Source organism: Hipposideros armiger, unplaced genomic scaffold (genome assembly GCF_001890085.2).
Source record: "Hipposideros armiger isolate ML-2016 unplaced genomic scaffold, ASM189008v1 scaffold_212, whole genome shotgun sequence".
NCBI lineage: Eukaryota > Metazoa > Chordata > Mammalia > Chiroptera > Hipposideridae > Hipposideros > Hipposideros armiger.
This window is the reverse complement of record NW_017731562.1, coordinates 1,960,870-1,976,783: the sequence shown is the minus strand read 5'-3', so window position 1 is coordinate 1,976,783 and position 15,914 is coordinate 1,960,870. Positions and strand designations below refer to the sequence as shown.

The following is a 15,914-nucleotide window of genomic DNA, read 5'->3' as shown; positions in this document are numbered from 1 at the left end:
TGTTTCTAACACACAATTTTCTTGCATTCATTTGGTATAAGACAGAAATGTCTACCATTTATTTTAATTCTAAATCTGACAAGAATATATGCCTTATGGTCACAATTTCTCAAAAACAGAGCAATTTATTTTTAAAGTTCCAGAGCCACCTAAGAAAATAATCCCAGAAGAACTAGTTCCTGTCCATGACTAATAATTTTGAAAAGAATTTCTTAGCATCTGTCTTCTTATATCTTTTTCTGTGAGATCTGTGTATTAACAAAATACCATCTGTAATATGTTTAATTCTTTGTATATTGATCTCATTAATCTGTGGTAATGTGTTATACAAGTACCAGTAACATTTTTAGACTCGAGACCATGCTAACTGGGTCTTTGTCAGCTTCATGTAGTGTATGTAATGTCTCGATGGCATTGATGTATTTGGCATACATTTCCATCACATTACGGCATATTCAATTACTTCCTAAATTCTTACACTCTTACTGAGGGTTTATGCTTTGATGTAATCTTAAATGTCTCAGAAGGAGGCTAGAACTCTTAACACTGTTTCAACAATGGTATCTTTAGTTCCTGAAGTTCCCAAGAAACCTGTGCCAGAGGAGAAAAAGCCTGTTTCTGTACCCAAGAAGGAACCTGCTGCTCCCCCAAAAGGTACACCAGGCTGATCACGCGTGACCCTTTGCCCCAAATGCCATCCTCTGCTTCATAGTGTCTTCATATGTACTATGCTGTCTTTCTATTTTACGTCTTTTGCATGCCCCTTGTGCTTTTCATTTGTTTGTCAGGTTCAGTGGTCGTACTCTTGACATAGATTATTTTTGAGACTGAACACTCCAAAGGTACCACCAAAAAGTGTTATTGAAAGAAGTAATTATATCAGATTGTTATCTTAAATTTTTAATATCTTCCCTCTCTTAAAGAAGAGAAACTCATTGCTATAGGCATGTTTTGGATAAATTCCTTTACTCTCTTATCTGACTGTTTCTTAATAAAAAAAACACTATTCATGAGTTTTGGCAAGGTACAAAGACTGACAATTGGAGAGTTTTGGGCAGAACAGAATGTTAACTAGATGAAAATGTACACAGTGCTGCTAGTAACTACCCCCTTCTGAAAAGTCAATGATGCTGAGTTTTGAAGAGTTGGAAACATTGATTTTTAACATTTACTTTTACCATGTTTCTTAAGTCATTAATTGAACATCAGTATTTGCCATAAATGTTGCAATTATCTAATTAGCTATCAGGGGACCCTTCATATAGGTATGTTTGGATTCAAATGTGCTAATCCCTTGCTTTGGTTATCTGAATTTGGTGGGGGTTTGTTTGTTTGTTTGTTTGTTTGTTTTTGGTGATAAAAGACACTATTTTATGGAGCCAATAAAGCTACAGACTGCACACATCTGGTCAGTTATAGAGAGATTCTGCAAGAATTCAACATCATCCACTTTAGGAGATATCAGGCTTACTGAAATCATACATTTTAAATAGTGTTCCTTTTTGCCTGACTTGCTACTGTTTGCATTTTCTTCCTGAGTCAAATCTTCTTCTTACTCAAACTTTTGGCTCTTTCAGTATTCTAGATATTATTATTATTTGTTTGTTTGTTTTTCTTATTTTTCTTTAACTTTTTTTTGTTTTTTTTCTAGATATTATTTTTAATCAAATGATTTTTTTTTTTAGCTGAGCCATCCTGCCACCTGTTGGCAGCTCAGCAGCAGCTCAGCTCAGGCTGGGCATCGAATTGCTATTGCTCAGAGCTCCAACTCTTGAGCGAGCTCTTAACCAACTGAGCTACTCGGCTGGCCCTAATCAAATGATTTTTAAAGAATAATTTCTTATTATCTAATCTGTAAAATATAATAAATATATGAAAATAAAGTTTATAATGGAAATGTCATATTACTAAAATCAATATTAATACCAAACCATTTGATCACTCCTGAACAAAATACAGAGGCATGTCAGTGTCTAAATAAGTAAATACACATAAATATGTATAAACATTCCATGTATATATAACACAATATATACACACATAGTGTATATCTGTATAATTACATCAAGGTGTCACAAATGCAAGTGTAAAGATGCAGGAGCTACAAAAACTGCCAAATGAAAAGCACAATATCCTGTTTAAAATCAGAACAATTATTGCCAATAATGTTTGCTATTAAAATACATCTGCCAATTAAAAATTCAACATCATCACCATTTAGAATAAATTAATTATACCCATTGTAAACATTTGTTAGGTCAGAGACCCTATTGAAAGCTATGGAGCCTCTTAGAGAACAACACATATGCACATACCCACAAAATTTTGCACACAGAACTCCCCAAAACCATTGACACATGGGTATTCATATTGAGATACCAACTCTAGAATAATAATGTTTCTTGAGTTTTATATACACTACGAAAGCACCAAAAAAAAAAATCAGAAGAGAAATGGAAAAAAATAGTAATGTATAGACACCAATATTCTAAAGACTTCTTATTCTTAGTCTAAGATAGTCTTAGATAAATTAAACCTATTGTGATTTCATTTCTCAATACAAAGCATAAAGAGATTTTTCTATGTACTACATTCCATATTGTTTGTGTAATTGCTGACTAGTTGGTTTTTATGAAAAGCCTACCAATATCTAAAGAAAAAATGAATTCTGTACCTATTTGTCTGTGTATTTAACTTATTTTTAAATTTGCCTAAATGCCTCTGTAACATCCCTTGGGATGTTTATCACATTGTGACCTTTATAACACTATAGTTTAATTTTACTTATTATTTTGCCAAAGCATAGAAAATCTATCACAACATTAATTAGCTGCACAAAGATTTGTGTATGTGCCTGTGTTCGTTCATAAAAGTGACACATGTCTGAACTAACACTCTGTTTTAAAAACTTTTAAGTCCCAGAGGTGCCAAAGAAACCTGTCCCTGAAGAAAAGATTCCTGTTACTGTTGCAAAGAAAAAGGAAGTTCCACCAGCTAAAGGTACAGTGACTTACTTAGTAAAAAAGTTAAGAAAAAAAAGCCCTATTTATATGATTTGAGTACAAGCCATTTTTGTGTTTAATTATCTGTTAATTTAGTTAGTTTAATTCAAAAATGAATGTTTTATGGTGTAAGCGGGAATTCAACAAAAGTGTGTGTCCACCTGCTTGCTTTCTTAAAAAATAACTGTGCATTTGCTACTTTGGAAAATATAAAGTCAATTCTAAAAATTAATGTCTTTTCAAGTTCCTGAAGTACAGAAGAAGGTTGTCACAGAAGAAAAAATAACTATTGTTACTCAAAGAGAGGAGTCTCCACCACCAGCAGGTACTTAATCCTTTCTCCATGAAATAACCTTGTCTTCCCTTCAAGCTTCTTTAATTGCATGTCTTCTTTAATGGGCCTGCCATTGCTATGCTGCTCATTTATTTGCCTTTCTGAGAATTTTAAAATCAAATACTATCCTTTAAGTGCCAGAAGTTCCAAAGAAGAAAGTTCCTGAAGAAAAAAGGCCTATTCCTCGGAAAGAGGAGCATGTTCCACCACCTAAAGGTATTGTCTTTCCGTCTTCCCAAGAACGTCTTTAGAGTATTATGTTCCGAGGCAAATGAGGATTTTGTTAGTTTTGTGATGTGACTGCATTGTGGGTGTATATCTGTGTCTTGTGCTGGGCTTTCATGAGATAACATTGAAGTTCTAAAAGAGCATAATGTTTTTAAAGTACCAGCTCTGCCTAAGAAACCCATTCCAGAGGAGAAAGCGCCATTACCCGTTCTTGTCTCTAAGAAAGCTCCTCCTCCCCGAGGTAGGATGTGTCTCAAGTTTCTGTCAGAAATCTTTGAGCCTGTGAATTCTTGCTTTTTCCTACTTGCTGCCTTTTCTTACTGACCCTTTGTCTGTCCTCCGATAGAATTTTTGTGTGTATATACTCGTGATATGTTATGTAATTTGTTTTCCCATTTTGCTAGTGAAAGTGTTGTAGTGTAAAAAAAATCTTCCCCACTCTGTTAAGATTTGTTAAGATTCTTGGGAGAGAGAATTGTTAAGATTCTTGATTCTTGAACTTCAACTGGAATGCTTTTTTTTTAAAGCTGAAGTTTCTAAGAAAACTGTCGTAGAAGAAAAAAGATTTGTTGCTGGAGAAAAACTATCTGTTGCAGTTCCTCAAAGAGTGGAAATCACACAGCTCGAAGGTATATGATCCAAAGTGAGGGGAGAAATGAGTTTGCTCATGTTTCCTCAAAGTCTTCTCTTCTTTGCAGAGGTGGTTGTTTACTGTAGAAGTTGTCCTTATCAGCGTCTTTTTGTTGTAGCCTTCCGAGACAGTCTTTTGTGTCAACATTGGCCCTGAATCATTCTAAGAAAGTGAATAGGGTGCTGAACAAGTGATCATTGTGAAAGTGGCCACACCTGGACATAATCTGAATATTCTTTTCAGTCTTGCATTATACTGTCCCCTCATCTTAAATCAGCTCTTTCCTTCTTGTAATGAGGAAGTACGGTGAAGCCACACCCTAAGCAGAGAGAAGAACCGTTATCCATCTGTAGCAAAACACATGGTGAGCGTCAGTATTTCAGGAGGCTGAATGTAAATTAAACCTTATTTTTTAAAGTGTCTGCAGAAGAGGAATGGAGTTATTCAGAAGAAGAGGAAAGAGTGTCCTTTTCAGTTCATAGAGAAGAAGAAAGAGAGGAGGAGGAGGAGGAAGTGGAGGTTACAGAATATGAAGGTAAACAATTCAAATAAGCTACAGATGATATGGAGTCTTGATGAGGTATTTTCTTTCACAGATTGTTTATCAAGTAAAGAAAAGTGATGCAAATTCAGTGAACATCTCCTGGCCTCATTACATGTATCTTTTGATCAAAATACGAGATTCAGGAGCATTCCTTAGAGCAGCGGTTCTCAACCTTCCTAATGCCGCGACCCCTTAAAACAGTTCCTCATGTTGTGGTGACCTCCAACCATAAAATTATTTTCGTTGCTACTCTATAACTGTAATTTTGCTACTGTTATAAATCGTAATGTAAGTATCTTTTTGTTTTCTGATGGTCTTTAGGCGACCCCTGTGAAAGGGTCATTCAACCCCCAAAGGGGTCGCGACCCACAGGTTGAGAACCGCTGCCTTAGAGTGAACATCCAATGTATTTCTTGTTCATTCCCTCTTACTTGGCTATATGGGGAAAAATGGCTCCATATTTATAGGTAACTAATAGCATATGTATCTCCATCTACATTTATCCTTTCATTAGACAGGCCTTGATTTCAGCATGGTGGATTGGCATAATCTTCACCTGGTAGTCTAATGTCTAAAAGGGTGACGTAGAGCAGTGTTGATAGCACAACTCACTAATGTGTCCTGACTCACAGTTTTAAAATGTATGAGAAATTATATTGCCTTATTAGATTCCAGAAGTCAAGGGCATCTTTGGGAGTGAAGCACTGAACACATAGGACTTTCCTATATTTCATATATGAAGAAAACAATTGTGTAACATTTTTTATTAGATTAACGTATTTTTAATGTGAGTTCTTTATACCATGTTTCCCCAAAAATAAGACCTAGCTGGAGAAGGAGCCCTCACATGATTCCTCCAGGATATGAATGGAGGGCACGCACCCCTCACATGAGGGTTTTATGACCTGTTTCAGGGAGAAGGGTGCCTTTTCCACAAAATCCTTCAGCTTCAAATATTTAGTATGCCAAGGTGCCATATTTTGGCATCCAAAATCATGCGAGGGCTTATTTTCTGGCTAAGTCTTATTTTCAGGGAAATGGGTAATTTCTTAAGGCTTGAACAACGAGCTTTGTTTCAGTGTTGGGATACCTTTTCAATGAATTTAGATACCACTAGGTTTACATGCTAAAGTCCATCATTCTGGCTAAAGCTATGTATCTGAAAGAAGTTTCCTAAGAAAGTGCTAATATAGCTGTGCTTTAAAAAGAAATCAATAAGTTCCTTAACAAATTAATTTTTTCTCAATGAAAAGATGAATAGAACTGTGTATTTAGATGCCTTCATGTGCATCTGTGGTTAGTAAAACATGCCCTAGCCCTTCTCCATTTGGAAGAAAAGTCCATGTGAAATCCAGATGTGTGGTCTTAATGGGATGGCTTGTAACAGCTATGTGGGACATGACTTTCCAGAAGAAACCTACCAGTTCTGTTACACTTCCTGGAAGAAGCCAAGATGTTGGGCATAAATTAGGAATCTGTTGGATTCAAAGGGGGCCCCATCCCTTCTAGAAATGTTTGGGAAAGCAAACATGACATGTACACAAGGACAGTTCTCATTGCATGAATCTTATTTCAGTTTTTGGCAGTTTGCATTATAAATTTCTTTTAATATTACAGACTCTTGGTTAAAAGGAGAAACATTCTATGATATTAAGATGTTTTCATTGAGCCCAAAGATTTAAGGAAAAGCTGGTACCTTGTTAACTTCTAGTATAAAGATATGTGTTGGTAACTAGATTTTCTCCTATTATTTCTCCTATAATTAACTTTATATGCAGAGGCTTTAAAATCATGTGAAGAAGCCTGCTTCTACCATACTGACCCCCACCAAACTTGGGGGGAAATAACTTGTTTCCAAGTCCTCAGTCAGTTTTTCATATGTAATACAGATCTTTTCTTTCTTATAACCTGTTTATAATTCTTCAAGTATATGTTTCTGCCCTGCAGTCTTCAAATCTAGAGTGTTTGTCATTTTTGAAACTTGTCTTCAAATTCTTGTGCTCGTCAATTTAGCCACTAGAATTGTTTTTATGTCTTGTACTTGTCCTGTTGTTCCTATGAATACAAGCATTATCATCTTTATGATACACTTGAAAATTAAATTAAGAAAACATATTGCCCACACTCTTTATCAAGAGATATGCTTTGATTAAAATGTTCTTCTTTGGGTATTTTAAATGGAAACAATCAGGGATTTGGCAAGTGTGAAACTTTTGCTATTTTAATTACTCTTTGAGGAATAAATTAGTTAAAGTTAAACATGAAAAACACTACAACTTATCTTCTTTAAAATTGATGTCTTTAAAGTGATGGAAGGACCTGAGGAATATGTTGTGGAAGAAAAGCTGCACTTTATTTCTAAGAGAGTGGAACCTGAACCTGCCGAAGGTACACCGACTCTTAAATTAATTCTAACCCTATGTGTGTTTGGCTTGTCTTGTTCTTTATGTCCTCTTGAGTTAATTTATTGTCTGTGTTGCAAATGTGGATAAATACCATGTCTACATAAAAAGATTCCTTATGTTTTTATTAAAAAGATATCTGGACATTTCGACAAATGTATTTTATAATCTTTTCAAGTGCCTGAGAAGCATGAGATGAAAATTGTACCCAAACCGAAAATTCCTGCTAAAATAGAGGAGCGTCCACCAACTAAAGGTACTGTTCTCTCTCAAAGAAGTGTGGTACCATTTGTCTTAGTAGCTATAATAATGCCTTTAGTTTGAGTAACTGCCTAAGTTTTTGTCAATATATGTGTATAAACATTTTTGCTGAATATAGTCATTAATGTTTGTGTAAATGTGTGATCTTTTCAAAGAGTGAGTTCTTTGCCCCCAAACGATGGCAAGCTAATATTCTTAAATCTAATCTTTCTAAAGTTCCTGAAGCACCTAAGAAAACTGTGCTGGAAAAGAAAATTCCGGCTGTCGTTCCTAAAAAGGAAAAAGTGCCACCAACTAAAGGTATATTGGGCTTTACTTTGTTCTCGAATAACGCCTGTCTTTTTTAACCTTACATTGATACATTCTTGCAATTTTTATAACATTAACGAGAAAACAAGTGTGCCTGTGTTTAGTGTTTTTCATACTGTATGTTTGACTGTGTTGCCTAATGTCGTTTAAGTGCCAGAAGAGCCAAAGAAACCAGTTCCAGAAAAAAGGGCCCCTCCAAAAGTGGCTAAGATAGAAGAGCCTCCCCCTACCAAAGGTAAACAAAATCCCCCAGCACAAAAGCTAGAAACGTGTCTTGTCTTGCGTCTTCCCGCTGCTGTCTTTGGGTCACACCTTTTATATGGAGGTTATTGGTGTATGTTGGTGGCAGTGGTGTATTATTGCCTTGTCTGTGGATGGAGTATTACTTACTTGATGTGAAGTTTATTTGTGCGTACCTTGTAAACTGTTGTATTCTAAAACCACAGTACTTTCTGGCTAATAATTTTTTTTTTAATTCCACTTGCAATGATAAAACTCCCTAACCCTAAAATTATCTTTCAAGTGACTGAGAGGCACATGCAAATTACCCAGGAAGAAAAAGTTCATGTTGCTGTAACTAAAAAAGAGGAGCCTCCAAGAGCAAGAGGTACATGGAGCCTTTCCATACGCAGAATATTGTACTTCCCCTGTTCTCTTTCCCAAATACACTGGCTATGGGTGTTGGTTGTTGTCGTTAGAATAGGTGTTGTTTTATGTTTGAAATAATGAAAATGTCAAGTCGTTAATGTTTGCGTTACTGTTACACAACTACCTTTCTGGGGTTTGAATAAGGGAAACAACTCTTTAAAGTGAAATCTGTCTTTAAAGTGCCTGAGGAACCCAAGAGAGCCGTTACAGAAGAAAAAGTTCTAAAACTCAAACCTAAAAAAGAGGAGATGCCACCAGCAAAAGGTATACCATTTTCAGAAATCAAAATAAGCATATAGCTATTGAAACTAACCTAGTGGAATTGAGATCCTAAAAGAAAATAATTTAAATATATATTATAAACTAAGTAATATGTATATGCTATTTCATATCACTTCAAAACTAAACATTTTTGATACCAGAAAGTACTCCTCCTCTCTCTTCTTTCTTTTCTAAACAAAAAAAAAATGTGAAGCTCCCCTCAAACATATGTAGACGCTTGCTCTTAAAATGTATTTGTCTTCTAGTATGTCTTTATTTGTCTATATACTAAACTCATCAGCCAAAATTCTTTGTGTAGCAATCTTTGACAAAACTTAAAATGCTTTGAATCCTGAATTTTCTACATTGTGCCAATAGAGCTTATGAAAATACCTTAGAATTAAGGTGAAGAAACTGCTTATATAAGACTAGTTTCTGTCTCCTGCTTGTTTCATAGTTATTGTTTATGCTGTCTAGTTGTCTTTTTTAACTCTCTTATAAATGCTACTTGACCTTCCTAAAGTTATTCAATGGCTTTGAAGCATTCAGTAACTTAGAAAAGAGTGTTCATATGTATATTAGACCATGTTTATTTCCAAGTCTATTGATTTTTCTTGCCATTTAAATGAAAAATTGGAAAACAAGCACAGTTATGGTCATCTCTTTCCTTGGAGTGTTCATACACAATTTCTCTTAACACATATGTACTCAGAATCTTGCAATTCACCTTTAATAATTACTCTTTTTAAAGTGACCGAATTCAGGAAAAGTGCTGTTAAAGAAGAAAAGATAGCCATTGAAGTTGCAAAAAGAGAACCTCGTCCTGCTAAAGGTATATTGTGCTTTGACTAAATAATAAAATGAAGCATGTAACTACACAGTTCTGCCTGCTAGCTCCTAATTTGTCTCCCATCCCTTATTGGCTTATTTGTTGACTAAAGGCAGGGAATCTAACATTTGAAATCATAAATAGCAAATGTACAGTCTATTAAACCTTACCAGCAAAGGACAGTCAGGGTCTCCCATAACCAGTGCATGAGACCATCACAAAGGAGTGAAATCAAATCACATTGTCGCTCTCACCCTTACATGGGCTTCAAGTAAAATGCTGCCTGTTGTCAATATTATTCTAGAACTAACTGTCACAGAAGAGAAAGAGTGGTCTTACACCCGAGAAGAAGAAACAGTTTCAGTACAACGAGAAGAGGAATATGAAGAATATGAAGAATATGATTATAAAGAAGTTGAGTATGAACCAACAGAAGAATACGAGCAATATGAAGACTATGAGGAACGTGAATTTGAGCATTATGAAGAGTATAAAGAACAAGAAGAACATATCACAGGTATGAGCAAAACTGCAAACCTGAAACCATATTAAATACATGCAAATTCCATTAGACTAGAACAAAACTTTGGATGCCCAAAGAAATTTGGAAATAACTTTATTGCCTTTGGTAAATTGAAAAAAAATTTTTTTTCTTCTTGGATAACTTATAGAAAATAATCTCTATAAACCTTAAGGTCACTGTTAGATTAGGTTTCTGGAATAATCTGTTTCTCCCCTCATTTTTGCTTATACATAAAATAGCAAATGTCATTATGTTTCTTTCTCAAAAAGGTTAGGAATTTACCTTCAGGTGCCCATGATCATTCCAATACATGATCAAAAATTTCTGAACATCTCTCATTCTGAAGCTTGCTGCTATCAAGGTGCTAGGCTATTGAGAAAAATACACTAGCCTCAGGGTTCTCATTATCAAAACTTGACAAACGGAAAGACAGATAAGGTTAACACAAGCAGTTGTGGTTTATCTGATGAAAATCATATTTGTAGGCAAATAATTTTGGTTCCAAAGACCTTATTTTACTCAAAGAGTAAGTTCCTATTGGAATTTTGAAATGATTCACTATTATTTCACTTAATGTCTGATGTTTCATAGCCTAATTTTGAGAGTAGTCTATGTAGTTTTACCCATAGCATTAAAAACCAATATTATATAGATAGGAGTTTTAACCACCATTTTGTCTACCTGAAGTGAAATGAGAATTTTAATATGTAAGAGGGATTTACAATGACCTTATTGAAATAAACACAAGGAGGAAAGGGTGCTATAAGCTTGTTTGCATCTTTTAAGCCTTATTTGTCTTGGACCTCTGATTCTCACTCACCTCTAGAGGTTTTGGCTACACTGTCAATAAAAGATAATATTATTTTAATTCTTTGAGTCCATTTAAGAAATACCAGTTTTAATTTATGTCCTATAATCTAACATTAAATGCCCTGTATGTACTTTTAAAGAACCAGAGAAGCCTAAACCAGCAAAGCCTGTCCAAGAAGAACCAGTTCCCACAAAACCAAAGGCACCACCAGCTAAAGGTAGAGTGAGAAAAACCTTGTCAGTGCTAAGAGACCTGTGTCCCTTCTATGTCTGCTGTACTATAAATACATGTTGAAGCGTCTGTATATAAATCATGTATGTATTTGGGGATGTTATGTTGTACATCGTGTTTCTTATCTTTCTGTTCTTACTACTCTTGAGAAATCTGGTTCAGGCTTTTAAACCTTATTGTTAATATTGATATTTTGAAGTTCTGAAGAAAGCTGTCCCTGAAGAAAAAGTACCAGTGCCCGTCCCTAAGAAACTCAAACCTCCACCGCCCAAAGGTACTTTGCAGAGTAATAACTACCAAAAAACATCTTTGCTATTTATGTTCTATAAACATGTCTTACTATCTTGTCTGCTGGTCTTTGTTTTTACTAAATGTATTTATTGTTCTAGTACTGATTCTTATGTTTCAGCTTTTTGTGTAGTTTTATTTACATGATATTCATGTGGCTGGTTTTAATGCTCTTCAATAATTAATATCTTTAAGTGCCTGAAGAATCAAAGAAACTTGTTGAGGAAAAAATACGTATTTCAGTTACCAAACGTGAAAAAGAGCAGGTGATTGAACCAGCCGCTAAAGGTATAATAACTTTCTTTTTAGATTGGGTCTTTTATGATGTCTCCTGTAAAATTAAGTAGCTATGTTTTGCTTTATTTCATTGTTGTGTGTCTTCTTGTAAATTAATTGTTAAGAGAATATTGGATGTAAACAAATCCATAAATACAGGATACCAAGATAATGTTACTTTTTAAAGGAAAAGTTATTTCAAAGTACATCCACAGCCTCTTATCCACAGTCCTGCCACATGCTGAATTATATATAAAATAGAATGTTTGGATTTAAAGTCAGTGACCATTTGAGACATTTCTGATTTGTCTAAATTGATGTAATGATATAATAATATTCACTAATAATATTCAATAATTCTTTATTCATTCTAAAATCATTGCGAAGATTAAAAAAGACTAACTTACTGTTTCTGGTCATTTTTCCCTGCTTTTTACTAAGTGTGAGGTAACTGCTGTGCAATTTCTGAAAGTATACTTATCCAGAAGTAAATTTAGCTTTCTGGTAAAGGATATTTCCGACAAGCGCAGACACCTAAAAACTAAACATGTTTCCCATTTGAGCTCCGCTCCCTCAGACTTACTTGAGTACTTCTGTATGACTTTTATCACAGTGGAATTCAGAATTGTTTCCATGGAACATAAACAGTTTCTTATCAATGAACAATTGCATATCTATCACATGGGAGGCACTTGCAAAACTATTTTATCTGCTTAAAGTACAACAAAGCAAGCATTGCCTGGGTGGCCTGTTTCTGACAATAATATTTTCTTATACTTAATATTTCAAGTGCCCATGAAGCCCAAGAGGGTTGTCACAGAAGAAAAAGTGCTCATTTCTAAAAAAGAAGTAGCAGCACCTGTTAAAGGTACTTACTACCACTCTTCTTAATGTTGTATTGTCTTCTTTAGTATGAAATTCATGTTCAGTTTTCTATGTGAAAGTTCTGTGTGAAAAGTAAAGCCTGTTCTTTATTCTGTTACAAATGGCTGTGTCTAACATGTCTTAATTTTGTTGAGTAATTAGAAAGTGTCCAATCTAAAGATAATATCTTTAAAGTGCCAGAAGTACCTAAAAGACCCGAACCGGAAGAGATTGCCTTTGAAGAGGAAGTTGTAACCCAAGCAGAGGAATATCTCGAAGAAGAAGAAGAGTACCTTCATGAAGAAGAAGAGTACTTTCATGAAGAAGAGTACTTACATGAAGAAGAGGAACTCATAACTGAAGAAGTGGTACCAGTGATACCAGTCAAAGGTAGATGACATCTCCTGGAAAGGGATACACAGCAGCATCTTTGGAGTCTGGGTGTCTAATTTTGTCAGATTCTGGGATTTATTCGGACCAATGACCAAATTCTGCTTATTTTAGAAACAGATACTTTTAGATGCTGAAGTGTGATTTCTGCAGTTGCTTTTTACATTTTAAATCTTTTGGCAACATTTCCAAAATTCTTAAAAATATCTTTAAAGTTCCCGAGGTACCCAAGAAACCTGTTCCGGAAGAGAAGAAACCTGTTCCCATTCCCAAAAAGAAGGAAGCCCCACCAGCAAAAGGTACCCCATCATTCATATCATGGGCATAGCAAAGCCTTAATCTGCATATAAACAGCTAACTATCTTCTGAGTTCAAAACCTTGTGTGTTTTGCTCTCTGTTGTTATCAATGTTAACTGTGCTTTGTATGGATGTGTTGTTACTAGTAGTTAGAACTTACCAATAAACAATATCTTTAAAGTGCCTGAGATTCCTAAGAAGCCAGAAGAGAAAGTTCCTGTGCCTATTCCTAAAAAAGAGAAGGCTCCACCAGCTAAAGGTACATCTCTCTGTAGTCCATTGGTAGGATAATGTAATAATTTACTCATGTAGTGTAACTTGGTGAGCCATATCAGTTCCCTCCCCATGACAATATTAACAATATTATTGACAAAGCAGGGACCACCCAACTGGTTATAGGAGCGCCTTATTGTGTATTCCTCTCTGAATTTTGCCATCAAAGGGCGCTGATGCTTAATGCTTGTCTCCTCCTCTTTAGTGGAAAGTTCTTAGTGTAAAATACTTTCTTATTATAATACCAAAACGGACAAAATCACCATTTACCAGGCATTGTGTGTTGTCTTTATCACCAGTCTATGTTTCTTTTTCAGTGTTTTATTTTTTTGTGTGTGTGTTCCTGGCCTTTGTTTTATGGCTGTTATTATTATTTTCAATCTTAAAGTGATATTGTTAGAATATCTATGATGCTTCAATTAAGCCCTAAAATTGCTAGATTCTTATCTATGGGTGAAAAATATGACAGTAACCCTTTTTGATATCTTTAAAGTTCCTGAAGCACCCAAGAAACCTGTACCGGAGGAGAAAGTGCCAGTACCTGTTCCTAAAAAGGTGGAACCTCCACCTGCGAAAGGTATATGAATTTGCAATATCACAAATTTTTATATCACATTTGCTTGTGAGTAAAAAACTAATTGTTTCAATTCCATGCTCTTTGGGGATGCAACACTTTAATATTCCTTTATGGGAAAGGAAAGATTTTATTTTAAAGGTAAAATGCTTCTTGAAGTATCTTGGTTTTTAATAATACTTTTATTACTTTATTTTAATCTTTTTGAGAGGCTATGCTTGGATTGGACTCAAAATTTTATGTTGTATAAAATTTCTCTCTAAATCATTTCTTTAAAGTGCCAGAAGTGCCCAAGAAGCCTGTGCCTGAGAAGAAGGTACCGGTTCCTGCTCCTAAGAAAGTAGAGGCTCCACCAGCAAAAGGTACATCACTTCATCATTTAACGTACATGGGGGAGACAATTCTAATGTTTATGTGTATTCACTCACGAATTCCCCCCATCACGTGTTTTAAAAAATTGCCTGTCTTTCTAGAAATATAAAAGTCAGGTGTTTCGTGATTCTTATTCTTATCAATTGCACTGACATTAAAAGAACACCTTCTTAAAGACAAATAATATCTTTAAAGTGCCAGAGGTGCCCAAGAAGCTCATCCCAGAAGAAAAGAAACCAACGCCTGTTCCGAAAAAAGTGGAAGCTCCTCCGCCCAAAGGTACATTCATTTCTAACAGATTCAGGGCAAAAAGGAAAACTAACTGGTATTCTACAGCCTCACTAATTATAATTAACGCTTGAGGACATTTATGTGGATGACAATTGGTGCTCTATGATCACAGGATATTTGTTTTTCATGTTGTCCCATTGTTATGAGTATTGTATAAAAAAGTGATGCTTGTCTGGTTGAATAATATCTTTAAAGTGCCAAAGAAACGGGAGCCAGTTCCGGTTCCTGTAACTCTACCTCGGGAAGAGGAAGTTACCTTTGAAGAAGAATTGTCTCCTGAAGAAGTTTTACCTGAGGAAGAGGAAGTTCTTCCAGAGGAAGAATTACTTCCTGAGGAGGAAGAAGTTCCTCCCGAGGAAGAAGAATTTCCTCCTGAGGAAGAAGAATTTCCTCCTGAGGAAGAGGAAGTTCCTCCTGAGGAGGAAGAATTTGTACCTGAGGAAGTACTTGTACCTGAAGAAGAGGAAGTTCTTCCAGAAATTAAACCAAAGGTGCCAGTACCTGCACGAGGTATGGCATCTCTTCTTGGAATCATCAAGGCCTCCTTTGTGTTGAATTCTGCCTTTCCATGTTTTTGTGCTTTTCCAATTTTATCTATAATGCTGTGCTCTCTGTGTTATCTACCATCTAAATCTTAGAAAACATTCCAAATATGTGTGTTCTTATCATTAAGTGTCTGTCTATTGTAAATTGTCTGTCTTTTCAAATTTCATGATATGAAATGTTATTTAGTTGTTTGTGGTCTTATTCTTGTTTGTCTTTTTGTTATATATACAATACTGTGCATGTGATTTCTTTAATGTCTTAAAAATGAATGTTTTTAAGTGCCTGAAGTGCCAAAGAAACCTGTACCAGCGAAGAAAGCCCCAGTTCCCGCTCCTAAAAAAGTGGAACCTCCACCACTCAAAGGTACACCTCCCCCAAGTAAAGACACAGTCTGCATTCCTAGCTCCACATGAAAAGTTATGGTGGAACTGGGTTTTAGGAAACATTACATTTATAAAATAGACAATCACATTTTTACTTCTAAAAATGTTCAGGGACGCTGGTATCCATTTTTCATGGGAGGCAAAGCAGTATTGAGAACAAGGGTAAAAGGAAGAGTTTTTCCAAAACTGCCACCTGATTCCCTATAATTTTATTAAACATTCTAATTTTCATATAGATATTTTATGATGATAAATTATCTACACAAAAAAGATACCTGAAAAATATGGTGAATAAATAAATCTTCCTAAATTTCATCCTTCAATCATTTATGTGAAGTACCTATT

At 35.2% G+C, this 15,914-nt stretch overlaps 1 protein-coding gene across 1 annotated transcript in view; it reads left to right on the top strand.

Moving 5' to 3' along the window:
* The window catches only part of TTN (titin), a 271,989-nt gene that overhangs the window by 115,477 nt on the left and 140,598 nt on the right, over positions 1-15,914 (top strand). The window contains exons 118-143 of the mRNA XM_019654015.1: positions 571-654; positions 2,917-3,000; positions 3,247-3,327; positions 3,472-3,552; positions 3,722-3,805; positions 4,092-4,193; positions 4,614-4,730; positions 7,047-7,127; positions 7,320-7,397; positions 7,619-7,702; positions 7,863-7,946; positions 8,235-8,318; positions 8,540-8,623; positions 9,372-9,452; positions 9,754-9,966; positions 10,923-11,000; positions 11,214-11,288; positions 11,498-11,590; positions 12,369-12,446; positions 12,638-12,832; positions 13,048-13,131; positions 13,312-13,389; positions 13,897-13,980; positions 14,256-14,339; positions 14,545-14,628; positions 14,836-15,150. Of these exons, the coding sequence (XP_019509560.1) occupies positions 571-654; positions 2,917-3,000; positions 3,247-3,327; positions 3,472-3,552; positions 3,722-3,805; positions 4,092-4,193; positions 4,614-4,730; positions 7,047-7,127; positions 7,320-7,397; positions 7,619-7,702; positions 7,863-7,946; positions 8,235-8,318; positions 8,540-8,623; positions 9,372-9,452; positions 9,754-9,966; positions 10,923-11,000; positions 11,214-11,288; positions 11,498-11,590; positions 12,369-12,446; positions 12,638-12,832; positions 13,048-13,131; positions 13,312-13,389; positions 13,897-13,980; positions 14,256-14,339; positions 14,545-14,628; positions 14,836-15,150 (2,670 nt within the window). The remainder of the gene's footprint in view (positions 1-570; positions 655-2,916; positions 3,001-3,246; positions 3,328-3,471; positions 3,553-3,721; positions 3,806-4,091; positions 4,194-4,613; positions 4,731-7,046; positions 7,128-7,319; positions 7,398-7,618; positions 7,703-7,862; positions 7,947-8,234; positions 8,319-8,539; positions 8,624-9,371; positions 9,453-9,753; positions 9,967-10,922; positions 11,001-11,213; positions 11,289-11,497; positions 11,591-12,368; positions 12,447-12,637; positions 12,833-13,047; positions 13,132-13,311; positions 13,390-13,896; positions 13,981-14,255; positions 14,340-14,544; positions 14,629-14,835; positions 15,151-15,914) is intronic.